Source organism: Oreochromis niloticus, linkage group LG12 (genome assembly GCF_001858045.2).
Source record: "Oreochromis niloticus isolate F11D_XX linkage group LG12, O_niloticus_UMD_NMBU, whole genome shotgun sequence".
Lineage (NCBI taxonomy): Eukaryota > Metazoa > Chordata > Actinopteri > Cichliformes > Cichlidae > Oreochromis > Oreochromis niloticus.
In genome coordinates this window covers 3,878,962-3,902,064 of record NC_031977.2, presented here as the reverse complement: position 1 = coordinate 3,902,064, position 23,103 = coordinate 3,878,962, and the positions used below count along the sequence as shown (strand labels likewise).

Genomic DNA, 23,103 nt, shown 5'->3' with positions numbered 1-23,103 from the left:
TCCATGTACAAATTGGCCACGATGGGTGAAACTGGGGAACCCATGGCACACCCATGTTTATGCCTGAAGTACTGACCCTTGTATGTGAAATAGGTGGAATTAAGACAGTTCCAAAAGCAAACACACTTGGTCGATGCTGAGAGTGGTCCTGTTGCTGAGGTTGGGTTCATCCTGTAATCTCTTACGAACTACCTCCAACACTTCCGTGACTGGGATGCAAGTGAAGAGAGATGTAACATGGTATGAGACCATGGTTTCATCTGCCTCCATAATGAAATCTCTCACCTTCTCAACAAAATCCAAAGTGTTCTGGATCTGGTGTTCAGAGCTGCCTACCAGCGGGTTGAGGATCGAAGCCAGAAACTTAGAGATGTTATAGGTGACTGAGTTGATCATACAGACAATCGGTCATAAAGGTGCGTCCGGTTTATGTCTTCGGTAAACCATACAGGCTTGGTGTAGATTCCCCTGGGTATAGCCTGTGGTATGAGGTCTGGTCAACAGCATTATCTTGTTCTAACTGCTTCAGACAGGCTATGACCCTCTTCCTGTAACCACTTCCTGGGTCTCGTTTCAGGGGCTCATAAGTCACTGAGCAGTGACAAATTTTTCTCATGATAGTCTTTCTGTTTTAGCAAAACTGTGCACCTACCCTTGTCTGCCAGAAGGATGATAATGTTGTTGTCATTACTAAGCGATGTGAGTGCCTTACTCTCCTCCATGCTGATGTTGGATGCTGGGGGCTTTGCGTTGCTGAGACAGGCCGAAACTTCTGTCCATAGTTGCTCTGCTTCCACTTCTGCAATATTGTTGTTTCGAATTGCTGTTTCTGTGGCTGTGATCAGTTCCACTAGCGGGATTTGTCTCGGCGTAACAGCAAAATTCAACCCTTTAGCAAGGATCTTTTTCTCTGTTTGGGTGAGCTGTCTGTCAGACAAATTCTTCACCCACTTGTCCACATCCTTGGTGTCGCATCCTTCTCTCTTCTGACTGCTGAGGACACTCTCCATATTTTGCTGTGGTTTCCGACGTACAGCAAGTAAGTAAAACTTCCTTTGTTGCCTGGTCTTAGAATTCTTGTGCTGTGCTAGACAAGCCTTCTCAGTAAAATCAAACACCTTTTTAAGAGTATTCTCATTTAAGAGTATTCTCATCTAGAAGCATTGTGAGTCTCTGTGTGCAGTGTGCACTTCTCTGCTTTACTCTGGTACAGTGGCAACCTATCCTGTGTTCATCACCTCTCACTCTGTCAATAGGTTCCTGTTATGCAGTAATAATTACTGCATACCAGGTTTGCCAGCTGCCACTGTAACAATGCAACACAAACATTGCAACAAAGAATATTACTAATACATTACTTTTTACTTGAGCGAATAATATTGAGCTATGGCTGTCACTAGGCAATTATCAAAATCCTACAACAATATGAAAATTGCAAAGTTGAATGTAATTGACATTATAACTTGTAGTCATATTTGAATATTTTAGATAGTAATCACAATAATCCAAAACTGATTTCTTGCCAAAACGTCAGGATAAACCATTGCTAAGTGTTTTTTTTTATATAAAAATCCATCCTTTTTTTAAAGAAAAAAAAAAGAGAGAAATCATGTAACATATTGTAATACTAAAAACTTCTGAGCTCTTTACCTCATTTTTTTCCAAGCTGCACTCAGACAAGGCCTTGTCTCCTTGTTCCTGGAAGGTGATGATGATCAGAGCAACAAAGATGTTGACAAAGAAGAATGGGAAAACGACAAAGTAGACCACGTAGAAGATTGACATTTCTATCCGATAGCCTGGACTGGGACCCTGGTCTTCAAAGGTGGCATCCACCGAGTGCTTCAGAACACTGCAGCAAGAAAGGTACAGGAACACATCCACGCAATCACTTTAAGCTAAGCATTACAAACTATATAACTCAGGCTAGGAAACTTTGCTGTGTGTGTTTCCTTAACATAACAAAGTGAAACAATTCTTTGGGTAAAGCAAAGTAAAATTAGCTATTAGCTTGAGCAGACTACATGACATGGGGGATTGCTGTGTGTCTCCCCCCCCCCTCTCCTAACTTTCACTATCCAATAAAGGCAAAATGCAAAAAACAAAAAAATACAACATAAAAATGCAAATAGAAAATGAAAGCCTTCAGTGTACGAGAAATAAGCTGCATATACAGTGGGTAAAACAAATACTGAACACGTCACCAATCTTCTGTATATATATTTCTACATTCTTCTATTGCTGTTGACTTGAGATGTTGACATGAGTTACCACCAGAAGTTGGTAACAACCCATTCAGTTCACACATGCAAAGAAATTAGACCACTGATATCCATAAATTAAGTTATGTATACTAATGACAAATGACACAGGGAAAAAGTATTGAAAACGCTTACCAATGCATACAACTTACTGAAACTAGTTGTATGCATTGGTCAGGTGTAGGGCTGCCACAAACAATTATTTTGATAGTCGACAAGTCACCGATTATTTTTGCGATTATTCGACTAATCAGATCATGCATCCATTGGATGTAAAACATACAGCTTATTTCACCAGCATGCATCTGCTCTTATATAACTATCATTAGCTTACAGCTTTAAGTGTTTAAGGTATATGCTAACCAAAAATAAAGACAAGATGATAGTTTATTAAATTTTAATGACATTTGCAGATTGTTTCGGTGGAGTTTAATAAACTCAGCCGTCTGCTCCTTGCTATCTAAAATATAACAGGACATCGGAGTATATTCTCGAGCATCTCACACTTCTGATAATCAGTTGTCTGCTTGACGTTTATTCAGCTGTGTAAAAACTATAACTTTAATCTCAGCCAAACCGATTTACTCAGGAACAAATAAAATACTAAAAAAAGCCACACAATATCATTTTTAAGTTATCTAAGTGACTTATATATCATGTTTAACCTGAGTAGCGAAAGACAGCGGTGGGTTTGAAAACGATTTGCCGGGAGTCCGGTGTTCTCACCGGCTCTAGTGAGCCTTCAACCCCGGCTAGCTATCGAACTGGTGGGTAACAGACGTCTCCGAAAACGTCAGAGCGCTTTTGAAAATATGTGATGTCTTGATAAACTGAGCAGATATTTGGGGTTTACACAGCTACATTCTTGCCTGAAAATATGTTAAACGTTTATTTTGTGACCCAGAAAGAATAATAAGAGTGATATTAAAACTAACTAGCTGCCGCCATTGTTGAAAACTGAGCAGGGCCGCGCTATGAATTCTGGGACACAGCTTCTTCTTCTTCGGGGTTTAACGGCAGCTGGCATCCTTGTACATCCAGTGCTGCAATCTTCTGTTTCAGTCCGTTATTACACTCTTAAATCCTACTACTTATTCCTGCATCTTTGGGATCTTACAAAGCTTCAAACAACAATTAAATTAGTCGTCGACGATTTTAATAGTCGACATAATCGTGACTAGTCAACTAATCGTGGCAGCCCTAGTCAGGTGTGATCTTGGCCCATTCTTCCACACAAACAATCTTCAAATCCTTAAGGCTCCCTCAGCCCTTTCTCTGAGCTTTAGTCTTTTCCATAGATGAGATTGAATTCAGGTTAGGTAATTGGCTGGGCCATTCTATCGGCTTTATTTTCTTTCTCTGAAACCAGTTGAGAGTTTCCTTGGGTGTGTGTTTGGGATCATTGCCTTCCTGAAACATCCACCCTCATTTCATCCTAATCATCCTGTTAGATGGCAGCAAATTTTTTTAAGAATGTCTTGATACATTGATGCATTTTTCCATTCATCCTTCCTTCAATTAAAATAAGTGGTGCCAGTGCAGTATGATGAAAAACAGGCCCCACACAATGATGTTCCTTCCTAAAATGAAACTTCACTGTTGGGGTTGTATGTTTGAGGTGATAAGCAGTGCCTTTTAACCTCAAAACATGGTGTAAATTATGGCATCCAAAGAGTTCAATTTTGTTCTTATCTGACCAGAATATACGCTTCCAGTTTTTCACAGGTTTTTCTAAATGTTGTTCAGCAAAGTTTAATTGTGTTTCAACATGCTTTTTCTTTAGCAATGTAGTCATGCTTGGTGAGCATGCATGCAGGCCTTGGTAGTTGAGGGCATTACTTATTTTTTTCTTTTAAAACAATTGTACCTGCTGATTTGAGGTCATTATTTAGCTCTCCACAAGTGGTCCTTGGTTCTTGGACAACTTTTCAGATAATTTTTTTTCACCCCTTCCTGAAATCTTGCAGGGAACACGTGGTAGTGGCCAGATTATGGTGAAATGATGTTTTTTCCACTTCCACATTATGGGCCTAAAAGTGCTCACTGGAACCTTCAGCAGTTTAGAATTTTTTATGTAACCAATTGCACCAGCCCATTTTGCAATAAGGTTGTACAGATCATGAGAGAGCTCACTGGTTTGTCCATCATGAGATGTTTTTTGTATGACACCTTGGTAATGAGACACCTATTTATAGGCCATCAGTTGAGACTCAACCAGCTAATATTAATTTGCACTAAGTGGCAGGATTGCTTTCTAATTACTGATAGATTTCAGCTTGTGTCATGACTTTTCATGCCTTTTTGCATGTTTTTCGTGTGTTCAATATTTTTTCTCTCTGTCATCTGTGGTCTGATTCTTTGCATGTGTGGATTGGATGGATTGTTACTGACATCTTTTGAGAATTTCATGTCAATAGCACATTTCGAAATATATTTACTCAGAAAATTAGTGACGTGTTCAATACTCATTTTACCCACTGTAATGGACTTTGAGACGAAGTCCTGGCCAAGCGTTATATATCATCCTTCAGAAAATTACTCACAGAACTATCTATGAAAGAAAAAGCACTGGAGTTCTTTAAATTTGTTGAAGACATTTCATCTCTCGTCTGTGAAGCTTCTTCAGTTTTAAATTATGGTGGAGAGTTCCAGGTATTTAAACACTAGTGGGAGTTATCCCTTAAAGAGGGTCGTTGACCCACTATTGATCAGACAGCTCATCACATGAGCCAAGGTGTGAAAAAGGGTCTGGGTCATTATCAGCAGAGATTTCAGGTAAACCATTGTGAGACCTTGCCTCACCCTATCATGTGACCTATTGAGATCACCTGATGGAAGATGTGAATGGGCATTAAGGCACCTGGGAAGGGATCTCAAAACTGGATTGTAGGTGGCAGACAGTTGGTGTTGTAAGACTGTGATGTAACAGTATTATAATACTGGGAAATGTATACAAAAGTTCTTTCTAGGAAAATATTACAAAAGTTAATACTAATTTGTAAAGGTCTTATTGACTTGCTATATTATTTTAGCACATTACTTATGTAAGCATTCCCCTTAAGTGTTAGGTAGGTCACTAAACGTCAGATATTTTAAATTTAGCTGTTTTTTGTTTGGTTCACCTCATTTTGAGTTAGGCACCATTTTGCAGCTACTTTGGGTCTCAATATTATTTTACAAGTAGCTTGAAACAAAAGCGGAAGCCCATTCATGATATGCATAAACTATTTTATTTACAAGAGGTGGAAACAGGTCAGTGGTTACATATACTTCGACGAGTAGTAGGAGTAGGAGGAGAAAACTGATCAATAACTTCTACTTTGGCTCTTACCAGTCGTATCTGCCCCTGTCCAACCATCTCACCCAAGTCACTGTGGTCTAACCACACTCACATTTGGCAAGGTTCACTATAAGTTCACTTCTACACCACAGACCCCCGGCCATGCTAACTCCAGCAACACCATAGTCATAGTAAAGTTTCCAGATGATATAACAGTGGTGCGGCATGCTTCCAGGGACAAGGTATTGAATCTGTCTGGTGGTGGTCAGTAAACAATCGGGCTCTGAATACCACATAGACAAAGGAGATGATCCTGGACACACAGCAGTCCCACCTCCCCTCTATATAAAAAGCGACTGTGTGGAGAGAGAGAGAGCACAGTTTCACATTCCTGGACACCAAATTCTCTGCTGGAATGCAAACAGCTCCACTGTCATCAGGAAGGCACAGCAGTGTTTGCACTACCTGAGAGTGCTCAAAAGGAACAAGATCTATGAGAAGCTGTTGGTGACCTTCTACCAGTCAGCCATTGAGAGCATCCTTACATACTGCATCAGTGTTGTTTGCACACTGCACATAAACTGAGTGAACGAGGCTAGAGAGAGTGATCAACACAGTGCAGAAGATCATCGGCAACACCCTCCCCTCTGTTGCAGACAGCTGAGGCAATCACAACAGACTCCACCCATCCTGTATCTCACCTGCTTGACCTGTCTCAGGAACAGTTTATTTCCATGCCCCAACCAACACACGTGCACACACACATCACCATCACACAAGACAAGTTCAATACTTCAGAATAACCTTGCACATCTGTATAGTTGGCATTTTTAGACATGTTTTTATTGTTATTTATTCTAAATGCTGCAACCAGGGAGCTGCCTCTAACTTCATTGAACATCTGATGTCTAATGAATATGACCAAGGTAGATAATCAAATAAAGCCAAAATTCAGATGATCTTGCCAAGTGCTGCTATATACCATGCATCTAAATACACAGTAAAGCCTTTCAAACGAGAAAACAAACAATTTATTAGGTGCTGGAATGCAACAAGAACATTTATCAACCCAAATGTAGGAAAAAAATCCAGATGGTGTAATGAAGGATGAAATTTCTAGCATGTGATGGCAATAGTACTTGTTTGAATATTCATTTTGTATTTCAGCTTCACACAACTTAATCATTATTTTTAGCTTTTTCAAGTCCAGCTCTTTTTAAAATTGTTTTTTTTAATTATTGTAGGGTCTTTACCTTACTACAGAAAGCGCCTTGAGGCAACTGATGTTGTGATTTACATCAACTGATGTTGTACTATATAAATAAAACTCAACTGAATTAACCACGCAAGGCAGCAGGACCAGATAACATCCCTGAACGTGTTTTAAAGGATTGTGCAGAGCAGTTGAAAAATATTTTTGCAGACATATTCAACATATCGCTCAGCAAGTTGTGCCAGCTTGCCTTAACTTCCTAAGATCCGAACTTTTTCATGGCATGCATTTTTAATTTCTCTTTGCTATTTGGGCTGATTGGGACCTGATGAACATGAAAACAAAGAATTACCAGATTTTTTTAACCTGTTTTTTGTTTCTGAGGAAAATGATGTCCTCATTTGTGGAAATCAGGCCCTTACACAGCAAAATTTAATATTTTGGTCTAAGCTCCTTAGACCTGGGGTTATATGCTTCTTCCATTTAGTACCAGTTAGTGCCGATAGTTATTTTCTCGAAATTTCGAGAAAAGTAACTTGAAATTCTGAGTTAGCGCTGCCAATCTGTAATCTAGGTAGTAATATACGTAAATGATGTCATTTCCTTGTTACCCGGAAGCTGAAACCCTCAGCTACAAGTGCTACAGCTAAGCTACCAGTATTACAGCCAGTCATGAATGCACAAATTGCTGAGTATTTTCAGTGTGGCTTCACAAATGATGAAATCCTTGTGTTATTAGCTGAATCTCATGGCGTTACTATCGGCAAACGTACTCTCGAAAGCGCCAATTTGTTGCATTCCGGTTTTGAGTGTGCATTCCTCTGTGCCATATGTTTCCAGGTAGGGTTGCCAACCGTCCCTTGAAAAACGGAATCGTCCCGTATTTAGAAACAAAAGTACACGTCCCGTATTGAGCTGAAAAGGGACGCACTTTGTCCCGTAATACAGTGAGAATCAAAAGTAGTCTATATAAATGTTAATGGAATTAATGCTTTGTTTGAAAACATAATTCCCAGCCCCTCTCCTGCTCTGTGACCAATCAGCTGACCGCACACTTACGCACGAGTATGACAATTCAGATTACCGCTTATCTCATTGGTCGAGGAAAGGTCGCTTGCGGAGAAGATACCGGAACACACAACAGATGACCACAACAAGAAGCATGGCTAACAGGGAAACAAACGCCGACACTGCGGTGCAAGTCTCTGACGACAGTACACCTTCGACCAGCAATGTTTGTACCCCTCCGAGAAAGAAAAAAAGGCTGCAAAAATACAGGGAGGAATGGGAAAAGGAAAACACCTCGCTGTATAAAGCGCACTTTTGCCATAGGCCATGGTGGACTGACTGACCTCAAGCAGCATGATTCTAGTGGTGGGCACATGAAGAACATGAGGGACGTGAAAGCTCGGGGAACCCTTGACCAATTTGTTGCATTTACAGAAGCATGATAGGCTTCTGTTTAAGAAAGAGACCTTTTTTATTGTGTTAATTTTGTCATTTTGCACAAAAAGTTAAGCATAACAGTCTTTAGTTTAGGAAAGATACCTATTTTATTGTGTTAGTATTGTCATTTTGCGCTAAAAATAAATGGCTAAATGATCATTTGTTTCCCATGTGTTCATATCACAAAGAATATGCATCTACTTAAATCAACTTCAAGTCAAATGGTTAAAAAAATAATTTCACACACAAAAAAAGAGCTAAAAAAATTCACCACACTGGGAAGGGTGAAGACAATCGGGTCCCCGGCCCTGGCCACGAAGTGTCCCTTATTTATTTTTCAGGGAGTTGGCAACCCTATTTCCAGGTAACAAGAAAATGACATCATTCATGTAGATTGCTGACTGGCAGAGCTAACTCGAAATTTCGAGTTATTTTTCTTGAAATTTCAAGAAAATAACTCAAAATCTCGAGAAGGATAACTCAAAATTTCAAGTTATTCAAGTTATATTTTTTTTTTAGTGGCGGAAACGGGTTTCCATATTCGTTACCTTACAATATCATTTGGTCCTGTATAAATAAAATTGAACTGAATATTTATGATGCTATGATCTTTTCTGATTAATGTATTGGCTTTGCTGCTTGTTGGCTTGAACATCATACCAGAGCCTTCTGAATATTTGGATGAACTTCTGTCTTTGGTAAGTTTTTATTTTCAGTTTTATTTGCATTTCCAAATAGTTTTGTCATTGGAATCATGTAAGGCTACATTTATGAACAAGGAACTACAGGAACTACATTCCTGGACAGGCCCTGTTTTTCATTGAATACATTTTAATAATCAGACCAGCTGTACTTACGTTGGCCAGCCCTCCCCGGTCGAGACAGTGAAGAGGGTCAAAAAAGCCCACAGCACATTGTCATAATGGAACTCGTACTTTTTCCACTCTCTGGGCATGGCGGCCACCTCGTCTTTGTCATAATCTAGGAATTGTCCTCTGTAAGAAATAAAGCAAGCGGTGACAGGCACACAGTAAGTAGCATTTGAAAGTTTAGTTACTTAAGCTCTGAAATTTGAAGTGAGGATGTGGGGATTTTTTTAGACCGACTTGCAGTCTTTCTCCAGGCCTTTGGACTCATCAGTGCAATAAAAGAATTTCCCCTTGAAGAGCTGAACTGCGATGACGGCAAAGATAAACATGAAGAGGATGTAAACAATGAGGATGTTCAGCACATTCTTCAGAGAGTTAACCACACAGTCAAACACCGCCTGAGGACACAAACAGATCAATTTTAAATGAAGAAGATTACACAAAATTTGTAAATATGATTTAATGCTAGTCGTTTTGTCACTATGCTGCTTTCTTAACTAGAGGTGTCTAGAAAACGACTACTAATTAACTGCTATGTATGAATCAGATTTCTTTGCAAGATACAGGAAGAGACAGCACAAAAAGCAAGCTGGAGCTGAGAGGAAGAAAAGTAAGACAAGTGAAAGGGGACAAAAGTCAGCTTGCTGTAATTACAAATGACCAAATGAAAGAAGTAAACACTAAGCTCCTCCACAGCTTCAGTCCTTTCAAGAAACAAACAAATTAAGACATAGGAGAAAAAATACTGGCGACCGCCAGTGCTACCAAGTGGCCTTCTAATAGGCACGCCTGTGGAATCAATTTCAAAATTTTCAAGTTCTCGTGTTATCGTATTGAAAAGGTTTTCAAAAAACTTGACCTTTGAACTTGAGGTCAAGGTCACTGATCTTCAAACTCGTCTGAGATTTTCATTAGATGCACCTATGGCATCAATTTTAAGTGCCTATGTCACCGTGTTTTCAAATTATTACATTCAAAAACTTAGGTGTTCATGCCATTTATTTATTACTGCCACTACGTATAAAACTAGTGCAATAAGTGCACTAGTTTTAATAGTGCAATAACAGCTAAAGTGGTGACCTGCCTGCCAGGCAAAGGGAATTAAACAAGTCCTAAAACAGAACCTTGAGTTTTGGCAGGCGCTTGATGGTCTTCAGAGGCCTGAGAACTCGAAGAACCCTCAATGACTTGATAGTGCTGATGTCCTTGCCTTTGGTTCCCCTGTGAACAGCAAATATGTTTAGACCACACAAAAATGTATCTACAAACAATATGTAGTTAATGTAATCTTTGTCAATATTACTAACAAAAGCTATATCTGAAATTTGACTGTATGTTGTAACTGGGTTTGATTGCGGTAGGATGTGAATGAGGTGTGTTTAGATCAGCTGGGTGACAGAGAGATGCAACAATAGCCTTTCCGGATATGAAGAAAAAATGGAAATATTTTTATCAAAGTTTATTAAGCTCGATGCATGCATAATTGGGAATCTTAGACCATAAACTATGTGGCAGTGTTATACTGGGTGGGCATCTGTGTTAACAGGGTGAATACTCATACACTAGGCTCAGAGTTGTCTGCAAATCAGAGTTCCTGAAGGGGATTGTGGAGCAGCAGGAGATGAAACTTGACAACCAGGGAAATCTGGCAACTAGCCCCCTGCACATTACCCTCAAACTGATTATGATTATACTGTGATTTAAAAATTAAAACTCATAATTTAATTTAATAATAAATATTAATCCTTTAATAAAAAAAAAAACTGAACAGTTTTGATTCCTATGTACTGAGACATGGGCTTATACATGAAGGTATGACTTCTAACAGACCACTGGATAGTTTTTTTTTTCATTGTAAGTGTCAGAGAAAATTCAGTGCTTGATGACAAGATGAATATCAGTGCCATGCTTGTAAATGCAGTGCTGCAGTCAGAATATACATTCCAAGAAAGTTGGTGAGCATCTAATCAAAGAAACAAAGAGCCATTGTCCTGGCAAAGTAACATGACATATCTTAAAAGCTTCAACCACACTGGAAGTCACGTGGTCACCAGAGACCATAAAAAGTGAATGCCATTTGACAACTTTAAGTGACTACAGGCAAAATGACTGCTGACTACTAGCTACTTCAATGTTCTTTATATAGCACTAAATCATAACAGCTGCCTGAAGGCACTTTATATTTTAAGGTAAAGACCTTACAAAAATGGAGCGAATACTCAAACAATCAGACAACCTGCTATGAGCAAGCACTTGGTGAGAGGGGGAAAGCGAAATCTCCCTATTAGCTGGAAGAAACCACCAGCAGAACTAGGCTCAGGGAAGGCCAGCCATCTGCCGCAGTTGGACGTAAGGGAAGAGAGACAGGACAAGAAGTCAATGCAAAATTTAATGCAAAGTGTGAAAACACGCAGAGTAAAAACAGGTGAAAAAGAAACAGTCAGTGCATCATCATCATAAGCTTAATCTTAAAGATAGAGAGATCGTCTGTCTCCCAAATCAAAACTGGGGACTGGTTTTAAAGAAGACAGGCCTGAAAGCTGAAGGCTCTGCCTACCATTCTATTTTTAAACACCTTAGAAACCACAAGAAAACCAACATTTCAAAAGTGAAATGCTCTATTGGTGTGATTTGGTACTATGAGGCCTTTTAGATGAGATGGGGCCTTGAGGCAAATGTTGTTGTGATTTAGCACTATATAAATAAAAATGATATGAAATTGAATTGAAGTTTTCAAGACCTTGAATGTGACAAGAATGATTTTAAATTTATTCAAATCAAATCACTTTTATTTCACATCACATGTGCTGGTACACCGATACAGCACATGCGAGTGAAATTCTTGTGTGCAAGCTTCACAAGCAACAGAGGTGTGCAAAATACAATAGCATTTGAACAAAGCAAAATATAAGAATAGGAATTATAATTATAAGAATAAATATATGTACAAATATAATAATGTATGCTCGTTACTGAATATGTATACCAAATATGTATATATATATATGTGTGTGTGTGTATGTGTGTGTGTGTGTGTGTGTGTGTGTGTGTGTGTGTGTGTGTGTGTGTGTGTGTGTATATACATATATATAAAATTAAATAAAATATAAAATATACAGAGGTTTAACAGAGAACCAGTGAAGAGCAGCTAATAATTCACTCCACTGTCAGAAGAAGACCATAAGAAATTATGCCTATATTATACTCTACTCACTGTAATAAAATAGTATGTTCAACAGTATCAAATGCTCTACTAAGCTCTAGTAGGATAAGTACAGAGGGAAGCCCACTGTCCATTGTCAAATAAAACATTCCTCTGCAAATGATCAGACAGCTGTTTTACAACTACTCTTTAAAGAATTTTTGAAATAAAAGGTTGAAGATTGGTCTATAATTACTTGATCTTTGAGATTTCCTTAGTGAGCATCATTGCGATTAGGATCTTGTAAAGTATATGGGGTGCCATGTAAAAAATGGCTATAATTCCTAAACATGGATCCATCCATTTTCTTCTGTTTATCCAGTTCAGGGTTGCAGCAGCACTGGACCGTGCCACCGTGCTACCCTAAATTCCTAAATTTAATTCCAATTACAGTTCTAATTCATCTAAGGAGCTTGGAAAGAAAAGTGACTGGACTTCTTTAAGTTTCTTGAACATGTTTCACCTTTCATCTGAGAAGCTTCTTCAGTTCTATGGCCAAATGGTGGAGAAACCCAGGCATTTAAGCCCTAGTACTCATTGTGTCATTAAAGAGTTGGTGACCCACTATTGATCATGTGACTCATCACATGCAGCAAGGTGTGAAAAAGGGTGTGTGTCATTATCAGCAGAGGTTTCATGTGAAACCATTGTAAGACCTTGCCTTACCTTATCATGTGACTTATTGAGATCAACTGACGCTCGATGTGAGCGGGCACATCACAAAACTGGATTGAGGGTGGCAGACAGTAGGTGTCGCAAGCCACCCCCTCTGTTCAAAGATGGTCATTCGCAGTGGACATTGCTGGGTTCTTTCACTCCTCTTTCAAACCATCAGTCTTCTCTGTCCAAAATGTGAACATTGGCATCTTCGAAAGAGTAACCTTTGTCTTTTAGATGCAGATGTCCAGCTGATTCTTGTCCTGTCGAGGTGGCTCTTCTATGTCGTGCCATGTGTTTCTGAAGTGGCTATTTGGTTTCTCCAATGTAGAGGTCTGAGCACTCTTCGCTGCACTGCACAGCATATACTAGCCCAGTTGGGATAACCACATTTTTTAAGAGCTTTCTTGACATATGTGTGCTCCTTTTCTTTCATTCTGGCTTTGAGTAATCAGGATCCTGCAATACCATCAGAAAACATTTCCTCTACGTTTGTGTTCCGGGGTGTGGTGGGAGTCAAAGGTACTTGTCTGCATGTACAGGCTTACGATAAACTTCAATGTTGAGGTTTCTATTCTCCTCAACGTGCATAGCACAATCCAGAAATGGAAAACTATTATCCGTTGTATCTTCCCCTTATGTTTCTATCCACTGAGTTGGTCATAGAAATGAAAAAGCTTCCCGGAAAAGAGGTGAAACGTCCTCAAGAAACTTAAAAAAACTCCAGTCACTTTTCTTTTCAAGTTCCTTAGATTTCCATGACCTGAATCACTAAGAACCTACACAGACATACAGTTTAACTCAATGGGTTTTTACTAATCTTGGGATTAACTGTTTAGAAATTTAAAGTTGAAAGTCTGCCCTTCATTCCTGTATGACTGTCTGATTTAACATCCACTGCGGTGGAGGCAAAACTACAAAATTGCGTCAAGTGTTGTGGAGTTTGGACCAATGTACAAGATGCATAAACAGGGAAGAGTTAAATCAAAGTACACATTTAATAAGGTTATTGAAGCAGTCTAAAAATACAGTTTACAAAGCAAGAGGTAAAATGATTTCAACATAAACAGAAAACATTAAGAGGAATTAATATAAAGGAATCAGGGGAAGACAGCACTATATATGCAAACACAGAAGGACAATCAGGGAAAGTGGACACACCTGGGGAAAAAAAGGAAATTGAACTAAACCCAAGACACAAAAGACAATTAAGTACCAAAATAAAAAACAAATGAGAAACAAAAGAAAAAGGGGGAAAAAAGGGAATGAATTTACCATAAGAGAAATTGACACAGGAGACAGAAACTGACACAGGACAGACAGGAAATATGGAGAATAAAATAAACAAACACAGGACAAACTAACAGTAACGGGAACTAATGAATCAAGAAAGAAAATACAGTGGAACCCCGACTTACGAAATTAATTCGGTCCAGAGGGTCTTTCGTAAGTCAAAATTTTCGTAAGTCAAAGCACCTTTTTCCATCACCTTTTGAGTGAGGCAATGCTGGCTGAAGACGAAGTTCTTGGTGGAGGTTGAAGAAAGCATACGTACGTATGCATACATACGTACATGTACATGTACATAACATTATGGAATTTAATTCTAAACATTAAAACTAAAACTTACATTTACGTTAATTAATGTACATCCGTACACAGTGCAATGATATTTTTTAAACATTTTTTTAAACTCGCTCATATTTATGCCTTATGCCCGCCCCATTATGAATGAACGACAGGCTAATTGCAAATGAAAAGCACACGAAATAGTGCACTGCAACAACAATACGTCTTTCACGTGGAACAGCGAAATGCATTTCGCAAACGGATTTCGTTACACGGGCATTTTGTCATACCACGGGCAAAAATATTGCTGTTAAGTGTCTTCGTAACTTGAATTTTTCGTTAAATGGGGTCCTCGTAAGCCGGGGTTCCACTGTACTGAGGAATAACACAAAGGTGAAACTGAAATTCAAAAGATGTTATAATATACAGATGATGAAAGTCAAAGGGGACACCAAAACAAAATCAAAGAATCAATAACCTAGCATACATAAATATATATATATATATACACACATATATATGTATATGTGTGTATATATATATGTATATATGTATATATATATATATATATATATATATATATATATATATATATATATATATATATACATACATACATACATATACATATATATATATATATATATATAAATATATATGTGTGTGTGTGTGTGTGTGTGTGTGTGTGTGTGTATGTAAATATATATGTATATATATATATATATATATATATATATATATATATATATGTGTGTGTGTGTGTGTGTGTGTGTGTGTATGTATATATATATAGATATAGATATATATAGCTACACTTGGGATTAAGGAAATGACTGTGTAAGAATTTCTCATAGCTTTCAAAGAATACTCCTCAATACTCAGACATAGTGGGGAAGCAGAGGTAGAAAGTAAAATTAGTCTTATTAAAAGAGCCAACAGTGTACAAGACATTAGGTTAATGTTTGCCAGGCATGCATTAACCCAAGTCAGCTGACCATTTGTTAACCATTTGTAAATCAGTCGATTAACCACAGCACATTAGCTGATCACACTGTCTAAAGCTGCTACTACCCAGCTGATTAAGCAACTGATTTTCTTCTACATATCCCATTGTCAAATCTCAAATTGGGGATTTGAGCTGCTGCAGCCTGGATACAGTTCCTGTATATCTAAAAGCTGTTATAGAATTCCCAGCACCCCCTACAATTATTACAGTTGCGTATCTCACTGAATATCATCAGTCATGTTTTGTCACTTATCCCTGCTCTGTGCTTATTTCTGCTCTCTACAACCTGCTTTGCTATATACACATATATGAGAACGTAGGTGTTAGCTCTAGCTAACTCATGTTATCAGTTACTGTACTAGCAGTGGAGTTGACAAAGAATCAATTGAGGGACAACTGAATCTATGCAAGCATTCAACTTGAGGTGACACTAAGGCAAAACACGTGTAGCATTCTTTCATTTCACAGAGAAATATCACGGTCATTTAGCAAAATACTCATCTGATGCTGAAAAACTAGACTATGCATTTATTAGCTTTAGGCTGGACATCCTAAAAACTCCCTGAAAAGCCCTTAGCATATCCAAAATGCTGCAGCAAGAGTACTGACAGGGACTAGAAAGACTGAGCATATTTCTCCCATACTGGCTTCTTCACTGGCTCCCAGTTAAATCCAGAAATTGAATTTAAAATCCTGCTCTTCACATAAAAAGTCTTGAATAATCAGGCCCCATCTTATCAGTGACCTTATAGTGCCATATCACCCAATTAGAGCACTTCGCTGTCAGACTGTGGGCTTACTTGTGGCTCCTAGAGTTTTCCCATGATGCATTGAGTGCTTCTTCTTCAGTCACCTTTTCACCTACAATGTGTTTATACACCTCTCTGCATTTAATTATTAGCTAGCTATTAATCACAGACAAAGACACAGCGTATCCTGTTTTCCTCCCCTCACCCCCAATCGGTCATGGCAGATGGCTTTCCTTCCCTAAGCCTGGTCTTGCTGGAGGTTTCTTCTTGTTAAAAGGGAGGTTTTCCTTTCCACTGTTGCCAAAGCACTTGCTCATAGGGGGTCATACGATTGTTGGGATTTTCTCTGTTTTCTTTTTATTATCGTAGTGTCTTTGCCTTAAAATATAAAGTGCCTTGAGGCAATCATAGTTCTGATTTCATGCTTTGTAAATAAAATTGAATTAGAGTTTTTATACTGTTTCTATTCCTTCTCTGTGCAGAGGTCCATTTTGAATTAGCTTACCCAAATCAAATTCAAATGTGAGAACATTATCAATTCATTGAAAACTAAACAATTCACAGGTTTTCTATTTTGTTCCCAGGTTGAAATGGGAATAAATCAACATCTGAGCCTTAAACTATGTTTTATAGTTCATATTCCGGCATAGTTCATATTCATGATTATTTTCTATCAAATTGCGTTATCCCTACAACTGCATACACACTGGAAGTGATTCACAGTGACGTGGCGACCAAGGAAAGTAAAGGAAAATCGACAACTTCAAGTGACTATGGATGAAATAACTGCTGGCAATAGGGGGTGGGTGGGACCCAAGATAAATGTTTCTCAACTTCCAGATGAGTCAACTACCAGTAAGAGTGAAAAATAAACATTTGATTGACATATGACCAGGTAGTAATATCATCAGCAGGACAACTAGGCAACTGGAGCCTGGAATGTATGCAAACAACGTGCCATCAACTTCAAAACAATGTGCGATAAACCAATTATTTCCAATGTATAGGCACCTTAGTTGGGTTATTTGGGATTTAATCGATGTTATGGGATTGAAATACAAGAAAATACAACGTTAAAAAATGGCTGTACAGCTAACTGAAATGAAAAGACTAAAGCAGTTAATGATTTTGGTAAGTACAGGCTGGTTTTAGTTGAAAAGCACTCAGGCACATTACTGTTATATTTAAAAAGACCCACGTTTCACCGAAACGTGGGTTTAATAATTTATACATGAAGCTGATCTAAGCATAAAAAGAATGGTGGTTAAAAAGGGTGTATTAGGGGAGAAAATGTTAGGATGAGGTATAGGGTACAATGCGGTGGAGTAGGATGAAAGTGGGTTGGGGTTGCATAGGGGGGTTCCCCACCTGGTCACACCTTGTTGCAATCTACTTGGGGGAAAACAGTGGTAAAACAGGGTACAAAACATTTATGGATGCTTCACATACATAAACAAAATAAGGCATATGTTTGCATCAAATGACAACAGCATAGTTTCAGAAAGAAAGAAAGAAAAAAAGATGTAACAATATATGTTTTTGGTTGGTAGCAGACAACTGGGTTCCCAGTTGATAAACTATTTCATTGACATTACACAGTGACAACAAGAGTGAAATCGTAGGTATGATTGCACTCTAAGTGCTATTTCTGGAGGTAGCCTTTCACTGAAATAATACACAAATAGGAACTGTCGTATTAAAACAGGCAGCTGCTAAGTCCTTGTTTTGTAAGTATACACAGCAACAACTACCAAATCTATCAAATGAAGAGATCGAATAAGAACAAAAATGGCCTCTTAGGAGATTTTCTATATAACAATAACGGCATTTAGAATAAAACTAATTAAAGAAATGTTACATGAGCCCTAAAAACTGGGTTATCACTTGCATCTGAATCCAAAATTATAAAGCAGTATTGCAGTTTGCTTCATCATGTGTAATGATGCAGTCTGAGTAGTTCAAGAAGGTCAAGTGACAGATTCAAAGATTTGGCCTTGGATTCAGGTTTGTTGTCCATGCGACAAGCACTTGATCAAATGAATGGTAGGCATTTCCAGAATCATGCATGATGAGAGAATGACAGCTGTGAGTCAAATAAGGCTTGGTATAAGTTAGTGGCAATATGGCAAAGACTTTCAGCAAAAACCTCTGCAAATAATTTGTTTTGATTTGACTAAACCTGCTGCAGAAACAAAAGGAACTCAATTCATAAAGTCAATTTAGAATCACATCTACAGAGATATCAAGTATCCGACATTCAGTAAATGGATCAAACATTGTGAAAAAAAATGAAAGGAAAAAAGAATTATCAGAGCCAGAAAAAAAAGAAAATATGACCATAGAATAAGAAAACTGGAATTAAAATTCATCCTGCTTGTCTTAAAACTGCTATTCAGTAAATGGATCAAACATTGTGAAAAAAAATGAAAGGAAAAAAGAATTATCAGAGCCAGAAAAAAAAGAAAATATGACCATAGAATAAGAAAACTGGAATTAAAATTCATCCTGCTTGTCTTAAAACTGCTATTCATCCCAGGTCAGTTAAAACCATATTAAGCTGTTTTCTGGATTTTGGGGGGAAATTAAACACCTGTGTTAAATGTACCTTTGTCACAGGATTAACACTTAAAATTCTCAATAACGGTGGATTTTTGCACTAACAGCATTTGGTCAAATGAAGAGGTTTTTACTTGTTGGTAATTATCTAATTAAATTAACACACCTTAGCTCCATTATGTTGTTAAAACAGTCTCAAGTTGACTTTAAAGTATTTCAAGCATAAAATAATGCAGTGTTTTTTTCTTTAAATAATTCAAAAGGCTTGTAAACAAACATGTGATACAATTATTCTTTTAAAGCTGTCGTAGGGATCTGCAAAATCGAAAACAATATTGCTCTTGTATTGCAGTGTAGAGCTATAGGTAGCTAGGTATAGGTAAGTCACATGTGTGAGAAACTAGTCAGATTAGCTTATACATGACTTTATTTGTATGCTGAGCTTACTTTATAATTACTAAATATTTTCACATTGCATAATAAAGAGCTTTTGAATTTGGACTGGCTGATATTCATCTAAAAAACCTGCATTTAGCAATTGTGTGTTGATATCAGTTGGTATTATCTCAGTCGTCTTTCTCCACAAATCCAGTAAATATATCTAATATAGTATAAAAGAAGTAGTAGCATCCACAGTCAGCTACCACACAGTACATGAGCCAGTTATAAAAGTAAAATATAGTAGGAATAAATAAAAAAAGAGATTTTCAATTATCTTTCAGTTTATGAGCTATCGGAAGTAATAAAATTCACTGTGATAGAAGGCAAAGCTTATATGTCCTCTATCTAGGTTGTCTATTAACTTTTCTGGGAGAGGTCTCTTCTCTTCTCAAGTTTGTGTAAGTTTTTTCTTATCCAACCTTCTATCCTGTCTACATCACTGTTTCTATTATTTTTACTTCATATTTTATTTTTATTTTTTTATTCTAAAAACTGAAAAAATAGAATAAGTAGCTGTTTCCACAGCTAATGGTAAGCTAGTTTCATAAAGTTTAATTTATTTTTTACTGAAGGCTGGGCCAGTGATGCTCATTAGTCACTGAAAACATTAAACATGAATTTAATTAGTGTCTACTTATTGAGCACAGGTCTGGAACAAATCATACACAATGATGATGACTCAGACAGATGACTGTCAAGGAAGATAATGTACACTATTGTGCAAAAGTCTTGAACCACACCTCACTTCTTTATGTTTTGCTTCCATGGATCCAGATTTTCTTGTAATGTTTTTAAAATGGTCTTGAGCAATAGTTTTTCAGATTTTCTGAAGGTCTTTTTTACCGGTAAGTTTTTTGTTTTCTTGGAACATTGGCTGCATTTTCTCCCATTTTCAGAAAAAAACACCAACAATGACACAGTTAGGCAGAAATAAATATTATATTATATAAATAGTATTCTATTTTTTCACCAACAGTGTGATTCCCAAAGAGCATTGGCATAAACCTGGACACAGGACCTGAGAGATACAGCTCCCCTTCAGTTCATCCATTTACAGTTCACCAAATACTCTTAAGGAAGGGAAATTGGAAGAAAAGGCTGAGGTATGCTAAACTGCACAAGAACTAGACTGAATGTCTCATGGAATGATGAATTCACATGTCTATAGCCAACTGTAAAACATGTTGGAGGCTCTGTTGTGATTTGAGTCTGCATTTCAGCCGGAGGTGTTTTCAGTATGATAATGATCCAAAACACACTGCCAGTGCAGTAAAAGTATACCTGATAGAAAAACACTCAATGGATTATCAGCTACGGCTTAACCTTGATCTCAACATTATTGAAGCAATATGGGATCATCTGGACAGAGAATGGAACAAAAGGCAGTAAAAATCCAAAGAGGAGTCTTTGGAATGTCCTTCAGGAAGCCTGTAGAACTATTCCTGAAGACTACAGAGAAATTAAAAGAAAGGCTGCCTAAGGTAGTTAAGTCCCTCTTTACAATAAATAAAGATGTTCATACTAAATATTGGCTTTTTGTACAAACAAAATTTTTGCCTTATACACTGTATTTATATATTTATAAATATATTGATATACTTATATAGTGTATTTCAATGTATTTGTCCACATGATTTAATAAGACGTTGCACAAATTTTTATCTATTTTTAAAATATGAAGAAATAAGGCAGGCTCAAGACCTTTGCAAAGTACTGTCTATCATTTCGGCATAGATGGAAATCATGTGACACTACAGTCACAGTAATGTTATTTAACACCTCTAGTTAGGAGCACGCATACAGTCACATGGTACTAGCATGCACATTCTAATGCGCATGCTACAAGCTCAATATTCCCTGAGGACTACTCGTGCCCTCTGGCACCAGATTTCTTGTAATGTTAAGTCTCTGCTTAGCAGTGAATATGAAATTAATGTTATCATTCCAGTCTAACCAAAGCTATGGCAAAACACAGTGCTGATAAAAACACCTCTCAAAGGCTCAGGGAAGATACAAGATATGAGCACTATCGTGCCATGTCCCCGAATAGCACAAATGGCTATAGAGCAAGGACCTGATGCCAAGCAACATGATACACTGCTGGAAACTTAGATGGAAGACCAGATGAATGTGTCCCAAACAAAACATTACACACTGCAAAAAAGACACATTCTCACAAGCAATTTCACTACATATACTGCTTACTGCTTAGTCTTACAGTAAAAAAACAAAGAACAAACAAACATAAGAAAACAAAATAAAACAGATAAGGGTGGTACTTTGGCATTCTGACATTGCTGATTCTTTCCTTCAACAATCACTATTTTACATTCTTTTTAATACAGTGTTTACTGTGTAAAATGGATTTGCTCTAGCTTCTGCCATGATTCAAAACAAGTGGGCAATTTTAACTGAAAAATATTTTTGTAAGCAGTTAATTTGATCTTACTCACAAAAGGAATAATGCTGAAAAATGTATTGGCTTAAATTTCTATACAGTTTGAAAAGTGTGTTTGTCCAGTTTCCCTCTTAGAATTGTGGCCAAATACATTTCCATATAGTAGATACTCTTATTGGTGCATGAAAAAAACAAACAAATTTATATTATTTTAATTTATTTTTAACTTTAATTTCTTTATATTTTGTGACCTAGATGTCAAGAAGTAAGACTGAGTATGTGAGGAAATTACTTGTTTTTGCAGTGTAAGCCATGTATGTTTTCTTTCTCACATACATAAACACTGATAATGACACAAACAGGCAAGAAGAGAGCGGTAGAGAAGGCATTACCCCATGAAGCTCCTTCAAAACGATCCCGGGACAGAAACGGGTAGAGGATTATGTAAATTAGCACATTGACAATATCACAAAACACACACACTCTCTCATACACACATAAAGAGGTCATCTGCTTTTGTAAGGTTAGTGTATGTGTTTCATATATTTTGCCACTTGTTATAAGGATATACTGAAAAATAATCATAATCATTTCATAAGCTTCAAAGAGTTCCTTGGCAAAAAAAAAATAAAAAATCAAATTCATGCAAAGAGGCAGTACTTATGGTCATGACACCTCTTTATAATTTCTCCAGTTTGCTGCGGCATGCTCAGTATCAGCTTCTGGGCCAAATCCTGAATAAAGGTGACTCAGTCCTGCCTTATCAGTGCTCAGAGTTGATCAGTTTGTGGGCTTTTGACTGTCCAGCCACTTTTGTGTAAGGGTTAACCATTCTAAATGTATCTTAAAAGAACAGCTTCTTCCAGTGATCTAGGAACAATTTGTTGAATCTGTACTTAGTGATAACTAAATGGCTCAGAGAGCGTCAAACTAACATTTTGGATCCATACCTAAGGGTCAGTCTTTAAAAAACAGGTGAACAAGCAAAACTTATGAAATGCAAATGATTGTTCTTCACTTAGAAACATGTAAAAATAATTAAATGAAAAATGAAGCAAGCACAGTATATGAAAAGTTTTTGCCACCATCAAAACTTAACTATAGTTATGACTATACATTTGGCTAATTAGAAGGTATGCACTATCATTTAAATTATATGTAATCTCTCAGTGTAGTGTGGTATTTAATGTATATTGCACATGACACACCAGATTCAAGATTAACAATATCTGTAAATGTCTCATTTTATCACAGAAAGACAGAAGCTGTGGAACTTACGAAAAAGCAAATGCTACCAGTGCCCCACTGACCACTATGAAGTCCAGGATGTTCCACAGGTCTCTGAAGTAGGATCCAGGATGAAGCAATAGCCCCAGGTCCACCATCTAAACCAAGAACAAGTATTTTATGTTCTTTTGCTTATTTGTTTATTTAAATTCTTTTAACTTAAAATTGC

General features: G+C 37.4%; 1 protein-coding gene across 21 annotated transcripts in view; it reads right to left on the bottom strand.

Moving 5' to 3' along the window:
* Positions 1-23,103, bottom strand: part of LOC100710725 (voltage-dependent N-type calcium channel subunit alpha-1B) — a 219,586-nt gene that overhangs the window by 79,860 nt on the left and 116,623 nt on the right. For 14 of the 21 annotated variants that reach the window (XR_003222360.1, XM_025911919.1, XM_025911931.1 and 11 more), the window contains 7 exons: positions 22,926-23,032; positions 22,040-22,051; positions 17,621-17,641; positions 10,194-10,290; positions 9,307-9,467; positions 9,058-9,195; positions 1,651-1,852 (listed from right to left, as the gene is read on the bottom strand). Coding sequence is in view for 20 of the 21 variants with exons in the window: in XM_025911919.1 (XP_025767704.1) it covers positions 1,651-1,852; positions 9,058-9,195; positions 9,307-9,467; positions 10,194-10,290; positions 17,621-17,641; positions 22,040-22,051; positions 22,926-23,032 (738 nt within the window). In the remaining variant the exon portion in view is untranslated. The remainder of the gene's footprint in view (positions 1-1,650; positions 1,853-9,057; positions 9,196-9,306; positions 9,468-10,193; positions 10,291-17,620; positions 17,642-22,039; positions 22,052-22,925; positions 23,033-23,103) is intronic. The other 7 variants (XM_025911926.1, XM_025911927.1, XM_025911929.1 and 4 more) reach the window with 2 other exon arrangements.